Raw genomic sequence first — 8,241 nt, 5'->3', positions numbered from 1 at the left:
TAATGGAAGCAGGTGTGTACAAGAGGGGATGAGCCTTATTTGAGGTGGAATGTTGCCATATTTGGGATGTATTGGGGAAGGCTGGAGAATGGGAGAGAGTGGTCAAGTCATGCAAAATTAAGGAGGAGGAATTTTTCCCAGCCATAAGGTCGTAAACTTTGGGCAGCCCTGGAGTTATCCCCAAAGGTCCAAGTTTGTGACCACCCTACTAGTAGAATTGGAGCTTGCATTATAGGCTAGGGAGATGGAGGGAGGCTGAGAAGGCAAGGCTGAGATGGAGGGAGGCTGAGATGGCAAGGCTTCAAAGCAGGCAACTATGGCTTTTCATGGGTGTTTGCCCCTCTAAAGTCTTCTTTCAAGCACTAAAGAGGAAGCATTATCAAGAGTTGATTAATATGGTGCTTGATAATCAGGGCAACTTGATGATGGAGTTTTGGCATGTGTCAGAGGTAGATCCAGGCTGAGTGGGATTGTGGGTGAGCTAATGATCCAAGAACCTGAGTGGAGAATGTCAACGAATTATGGAAGGGGCTTGAGTATAGAGTGTCGAATGTATAAGGAAATGCATCGGGTACACCTTTCCCAACTGAGGAGCTTTGGGAGGCTTTAAGTTTAATGGCAAACGATAGGTCCCCATGATTTGAAGGATTGCCTGAGTTTTTTTGTGCCTTTTGGGGTGTGATTGGGTAACATTTGTATAATATATCTAATACAATAGTTGCTAGAGGCTATCTGTCTAAGGACATTAATGTTGGGCTAATGAAATTTTTCAAAATGATAGAATAGGTTGAAGGTAGGAGTTCGGCGGCTAATAACGATGCCAAACACATCTTACAAAATAATTAAAAGCATTAGCGATAAGGATCCGAGAGCTATGCATGGTTTTTGTGGATTGGGGTAGAATGAGTTTGTGAAACCATGTGATATATCTGAAATATTTTTAATGTCTCTACAGCTCTAGATTATGCATGTGCATCTCGTTAGTGCAATTTACTTTTTGGATTTGATTTGGACAAGGCTTAAGATAGAGTGAGATGGGACTTCATCTTGGAAGTTTTTGATAGGTTGTGGTTTGGGCCTACTTTGTCTAAGATGATGTCACACCTTTTTGGGATTGCTTCAGCTATTTTATGTATTGACATGGTTGTGGCACTAGATTTGACTTGAGGAGGCATGTTTGACAAAGGTGCCATTTGGCGCTTTCTCGGCGCTTTGCTCTTTGCTATCTATTTAGTGCCCTTTGTTCATATGTTGAAGATGTGTACATACAGCAATTTGAATCAAGGATTGTAAGAAACTTATTTGAGAATAGCAATAGTTTTACTTGGCTTCGTGCTCGCAATGCAACCTAAAGACTCTTGTCATTAGGAATGTTCATGGTTCAGTTCTAGTGTGGGCAGATGACTTGATAGTAGAAGGGTGAGGTAGTCAAATACCTAAGGATCCGCCTAGGCCTTGGGCTTTCGATTTAATAATGGTTTGATTAGTTTAGGGAAAAATTGAATCTAAGTTGCATAGTCGGTATGGCATGAGCCTAGTGTGGAATGCCCGAGCCATGATCATTCAACTATGTCTACAACATATGTTGCCTCTATTTGGAATTTTAAGAGATGTCATTGGCAGGAAGTGGAAGGATATTGCAGGCATTCTTTTAGACTGAGGAGGGAGAAAAAAGGAGGATGCCTTATATTCTGTGGGATGCACATAAAGGTCCCAAAATGAAGGGTAGACTAGGAATGCTTGATATCTATATGAGAAATGTGGCCTTATTGGGGAAATGGTTTACAAGGTTGTTTGAGTGTCATGCACTGTGGTCAGACATAATCAAATTGTTTCTTGAGAAATGGAGGGGAGTTGGCGCTTTGATCGGACTACTGTCCTAGTATAAACTGTAAGTTTGGATTTTCCTATATGCATTGTTGGGTAGGGCTAACAAGATCATGGAAGGTTTTTGTGAGAATCGTGACTTGGAAGGGCAGGGGGGGCTAAGGGGAGATACTAGTTAGTCAAAAGGGGATTTCATTGAGTGAGGCTATTGTTGCTGATGATGTTCCTTTTGCCCACCTAGATTTACATCCATCTTGGCTCGTCTCTGTCATAAAGGGGTGAGAACTTGGGTTAATTTGTGGGATTGCACGAAAGTGGACTGGTTGTCGCTTGATGAGATGAGGGTGCATTTCGAGGTGAATGATAGAGAGGCTTCCCTTCTTGGTGCCATCATGAATAGGATTCCGAGTTCATAGCCATCCAGTTATGTAATGTCTAAGGGGTGGAGGATGAATCAACACGGTCTTTAGGAAAAACTTGGTTTAAAAAATATCAGTCAAAGTTCTCTATCAACAATTAATGGGGACTCAGTATTTGGTGCCAAAACTGAATAAGAAATGGTCTCTGATGTGTAACGTGAGTTGGTGGAGGGACTAGCGGAGGAAGATTTGGAAGAGGTGTGCGGTCAGTAAGGCTAGCTTCCTTCTCTCAAAAGTCCTACATCATTTGTTACCCATTTGGGGTAGGTTAGCTAATTGGATCTCAGTCAACCCAATCTCTCCTTTGTGTGAAAGATCAATCAAGATGATTAACCATCTGTTGTGGGTCTGTGTTCGGTGACATGTGGAATTTGGCGGTGCCTTAAAATGCCAATTTGAAGAGCAAGGTTGATGTCCCAATTTCACATAGGAAATCGAGTCAATCCAATGATCGAGATTTATCTTCTCCCAACCTTGGACCTTGACATAGTAAGTAGAAGTGCAAGGGGGTAAGCAGGAGAGGACTAGGTGCAAGGCTTGTAAGTAGAGGCTTGCAAGATTTAAAGAAGGCTTGCAAGGTGAGAGGATTGCAAGGAGTAAGCAGGAAAGGATAGGAAGAGGTAAGATGGTTGAAGTGGAAGGGAATAATGATGGTGCATCTCTAACTCTACCTTGGTACATTATTCTAACCTCCACAATGGCAAAAATAAGCCACACTACTTATTCAAAATTGTCATTCAACTAGCTTAATTTGGTAGTTGTAATGGCATTGGCCATTGTGGTGGTTTGTTTTGGACATGGACCAGGATTTTTTTAACGTTTTCATGCTTGCATTAACATGTCATTCACGACCATCATGTTTGTTCTAAAAATGCATGAAAATAATTTGATCAAAGTTGGTAGTGAAACAGATAAATATATTGTTGGTAATAGGCATCATCACAGCGATAATATCCACATTGCTAGTGACCTCCCAGTCATATACAATTGGGACTTGTAAGAAACCGGCGATACATGTATAAATACCATCGATATAGATAGTAATGGAAGTGGTATTAAGGCATGTACTAGCAGCATTTTTGACTCTCTTTCTCACCCATTTTTTGCATATAGAAAGCTTGCAAGAGCCACATGCGCTCAGCATTCGACAACCAGAGCTCCTATACTTAGTGTGTTAGGATAAGGTGGACCATAATTGAGCCATAAGCAATGAGCGAGAGTGTGTTCATTGTGGTTTCAACCAAATTGACTGTGTTCATAAGACTGTTTGGTTTCAACTAGCTGGTTACAACCATTGTGGTAGTGGGTATTGCTACTTTTGAACATCGCGATGGTTCACGTGGGCCAATGCATCTACACTGGAAACTTTTGTGTATGTAATGCCACATGTTTTGCATTACCAACCAAGCATGGTGGTTGCAATAGATAGCTATAGCCTAGAAACCTACACTGGTTGATATCCTCCACCAAGAAGATTTTATGTTCATGGCTTCAAAGATGCACGAGCAGTGCCACGTGTTTTGCATCAGACTAAATATAGTATATAAGTCCACGTGGTACACCATTGCCACACGATAGATATGATGATACTAGCAATGCTAGTGTAGTAAAGGAGTTTGCAGTATAAAATTTATTGTGGTGAAAACCCAGTGAGATTTTGGGCCCTCCCTTTCGTGCTGCAAAAAAAGGCTGATGAGTGTGTGGACTATTCCATGTCATTGTGGCCAGCATGGATAATGTCATGCCCCAAAAGTACTTATGTGATTGGCTACATCTTATTGTCCATTGACCCACCTTTAACAAACCGATGACCTTAAGATCTTAAAAGAAACGAGAGTGGAGAAGACATCAAGGTTGATAGTCAAGACTCACTATTAGTGGCTCTGTAGAGGCGGATGGCAATTAATGGGGGAAGGGGCAATCGGGTCATAAATCATAAGCCGAGAAGAGGACATCACATTTCGAAGTCAAGACTCAGAATCAAGATTCAATATTAGTGGCTTTGCTGAAAAGGGGGGGGGGGGGGGGGGGGGGGGGGGCGTGGGGGTTTCAATTGGGTCAGAAATCATAAGCCAAAGCAGTTCGAAGTCAAGACTCAATATTAGTGGCTTTAAAGAGGTGAATGACGATTTAGTCAGGTAGAGATCAAATGCCGAGAAGGAAGAGCAGACGAATATAGAAATCAGCAAGAAGTTGCCCAAAAACGGCATGGAGATTGGCAAACAAAGCTCAAGCATATGCATCTACCGTGTGGCAAAGAAAGGCTCAATGGCTTCAAGTCCTTAGGGAAAGGACTACATGAGGAAAAGAAATGGCAAGCGACAAGAGTAGCTAGCCAAATTTTTGGGTAGAATTTCCAACCGCTGTCATTTCCTAGACATCGAGGATCCGAGGAAGGCCCTAATAGGATTTTGAAGGAGACTGAAAATCACCAATGAGGTTTCGCCATTTTAGCATTTGAGACCAATCCGAGACTCGATGATGTGTCAAACAAATTCTCAAGCTGATTTGACGTGTGTGGAGCTATGTGACAGGAGACTCAAGTTCTCAAAAAAGAAAAGCCTCTCATTCTACAGCATTGAGGCTACCCTTAGAGGCTTTTCCCCAAAAATGCCAGAGGCCTCGCAAAGCGAAAGTTCTCATGAAGTTGCCACAGCCAGTCACACATGAATTTGGATGGTTGGATAGTGAATTTCAAGACCATCAATGAATGAGAGAGTTGCAAATTGGTGTAGCCCCGTAATGCTAGGTTGGAGAGCAAAAGTTTTGCTCTCCAACTTGGCACACATGCTTGATTTTGTCACCTCATCAGGGAACACAGAGAGCATGGGCAAGCACAAGCATATCTCAACAAGGTGCCCGATAGCGCTGCCCCTTACCAAAATATGAGACTTTGGCCACCAAGGTTTCACCATGGAGGATGGTTGGCAGGCAGAGAGTGTGGATGTGTAAATGTTGTTCTTCCGAGTTCAAAGGGCTCCCAAAATAGCATGTTTCTCTATGCTATAGCTCTGCCCTGTTAGGGCAGTGAGGGCAGTGAGGTGATTCCTAAAATCGGATGTTGGTTTTGAATTATAACAATCTTGAGGAGACGCATTTTCCCGTGAAGTATAAATTACTATACTGCCCTCTTCTAGTGAAGATCGATCGAAATATAGCTGCGCCTGAAACCTCTGCGTTATTCACCTTAACTTGATGAACCAGGCACAAATCCTTGTATGCTAATAAGATTCACCAGATTAGCTAGAGATCCCAGAACGACGTTACATTAACGAACTTTTGTGTGCTCAAAAGACGCTTAATACTAGCGAGTATCGCAGCTAGCAGGCGCTAGTGAAGGGGCTCAAGGGAGTTGAGAGGAACTCATGAGCTTTGCCCACACAATCGCGTGTCTGCTGATTACTGGCCTAGCAGGTTTACAGCGGCTACCTTAGAAATACTTAAGGCACAGATGCCAGATTGTTGGCATATTTGGGACGGTTTTAGCTTGCGTGACATTTCGCCGGTTTCTAAAGTCCCGGCTTTGTCTTCTGCGCGCCGATCTTCTTTTCAAATTCCTTTTAGATTCGAGCTGCATATGCGCCCATCACTTTAAGCAAGATCGCGCCATCATAGATAATTCACCTTCATCAGGCGTGGAGGACATGGAGTTTTTTTAAGATCCTTCACCACTGCAAACTGATGCGAGCACCGCAAACAGCGGTGTTTCTTTCCAACCTATCGTCAGGGCGCATCCATCATTTCCCATTTTGAAAGCATCCGATGCGTATAAACGCAGCAGCAGTTTTGCTTGGTATAGTGCATGCTCGCTAAACGGGATTGCCTTAAAACCAGCCAGATGGAGGATTGACTGCCATTTGTCAATTCCAGCATGCCTTGATAACTCATCGACGCCACTTCCCGATATCAAATTTGTCAGTCCTGAGTTTAGAAGAACACGTTCTATGCGAGCACGATCGGGGTTTCCCCTTTCCAGTGATACTTCCAAGGAATCAAAGAGCGCACTGTAGTAGAACAATATTTCAATGAAACGATGCACGAAGGACGGGGAATCATTGTGTCCCTCGGCCTCGATGATTGTGAAAACTGTAGGATGCAAGCTCCTTACGAAAGTCAAAAGCTCCTCAATAGTGACGCCGTCCCAAAGAAGGCTGTGGAGGATGGCAGGAAAGTTAACGGCAAGCGCCTCTTCTGGCCCTATCGGAAACAAGGCCTTATGTAGATCCCTGAAACTTTTGATCACGACCGGACAGAAGGCAAAATTCAAATGTAGGCATCCTGCAAAATCTGCAAGCATCTTTCCTGTATGATTCAACCTGCTTATGCACGACCCAACAGCAGAGATTTTAAGCATTTTGGGCGGCCCTCCATGTCGCATCGCTAAAGATTGAAGGAAATTCGGCCACTGGATTCCTTGCTTGATGTCAAAGTCTATGACGTGCAACTGAGATGAGTCAGCCACTGCTTCTAGAATTGTCTGGTTTGCCGTAAAGTGCAAAAACTTTGTATACGGCAAGGCCTGGTAGAGAGCAAGGTAAGACTGATCAATATCCCCCGCCTCAATGGAGGAGCCGTCTGGCGCCGATCCGATCAGAATCTGTTGAGTAATATGCCCGATTCCTTTTACATCTTGAGCAACTCTTCTCAGCAATGTATCCGAGAAGTAGAAAGCGATCCTCTCCATAGGACCTCCATCCGGAGACGACATGATCTGCAATCGGCTTAAATGAGGCTGCACGACGTCATAGTGCCCTTCTCCTACCATCTCTGCACAACGGAGAAGGAGATGTACCAATCCAAGGCCTTTCTCTTCGTGCTCTAACTGGTCAGCTGTGCCGTTCATACTCAATTTTGATTCTTGCCTGCTCTGAATGGCAACATTTGGCATTCCTCCTGACGGACTGCAAGAAACGGCATGCAGGCCTGACTTGTAGGCTCCCGAAGGACCGTTTATATTTTGGCTCAACTGAATTCCTAGGGCAGGGATAAGCGCTGGAGTGTAAGCTTGACTTCCAAGCTCGGTATGAGGCTGCTGGAACAAGGATTTCTTGGCGGGCTCGGTGGGACTTGTAAACATGTCACAATTGTATCCGGGGGACATGCTGCGCTGAGAGTCCGCTTGGAATGGGACACCGTTTCTAGAGGAAGGATTGAACTCAGGCAGGATGCCGGCCCCCGTTGAGACTTGTAAGGCGTGGCCTTCATTCAGGGCGGGCTGTTTCTTGTCGGAGCAATATGATGGCGGTGTATAGGTGTCAATCGGATTTCCAAGAAGGTAGTTAGGAAAAGGAGCTTTGTCATCAAACGTCCCAAGGGGTTCATCCATTGCAATACTCCTCTGTGGTTTGAAGGGAACTGCCTTTACGACAGAAGAGACCGCATCACGAACGTCCAAAAACCCATCGGTATCGAGCACGTCTAGGACGGTCGTTTCATCCCACAAGTTGTCATCAGCTCCTCTAGGGCTGTTGGTGAAAACATCCCCAAGGCTGCTCTCTGTTTTCATGACGAAATCAAAGTCAAGCTCGGCATCCAAGTTCTCCAACATATCCATTCCAGAGAGAACTTCATTTTCAGAAGAGCTACCAGGACCAGTAGACACGGCGTCGCCGCTATCATAGTCCATCTTCACACTGCGATCAAATGCATAGCCATTGAAATTTGTTAAAAACATCGGCTGCGAGTTTGAAGTTGGCAACAATCCATTTACTAGCCTTGGTTGAGAACAAGCTAATGCGGCCATATCTCCATGTTGCACGGAATTCTGCAATTGATAAGTCCTTTGAATGATGGACTTGTGAAGGGAAGGGCAGGAAGAACTGCCCAGACCAAAGATCCGATTAGGGCTTGTCCCGGGACTGGAAGCAGGGCTTGTGGTCAAGTCCAAAACAGATGTCGGCTCGATTGCTGGCTCACCACCTCCCTTGTAGGAGCCATGGCTTTGCAAGGATTTGGTGGCCGAAAAGAGCGTTCCAGCGTTCGGCACACGACCCAT

General features: G+C 44.4%; 1 protein-coding gene across 1 annotated transcript; it reads right to left on the bottom strand.

Moving 5' to 3' along the window:
* Positions 1-5,901: 5,901 nt before the first annotated feature.
* LOC147892266 (scarecrow-like protein 28) lies at positions 5,902-8,241 on the bottom strand. Its single transcript, XM_087388595.1, has one exon. It carries the CDS (start codon positions 8,239-8,241, stop codon positions 5,902-5,904), a length of 2,340 nt encoding a protein of 779 aa, XP_087244721.1.

Source organism: Dipteris shenzhenensis, chromosome 17 (assembly GCF_047967505.1).
Source record: "Dipteris shenzhenensis isolate YYH24624 ecotype China chromosome 17, Dip_SZ_1.0, whole genome shotgun sequence".
NCBI lineage: Eukaryota > Viridiplantae > Streptophyta > Polypodiopsida > Gleicheniales > Dipteridaceae > Dipteris > Dipteris shenzhenensis.
This window is presented reverse-complemented; position numbering and strand designations above follow the sequence as displayed.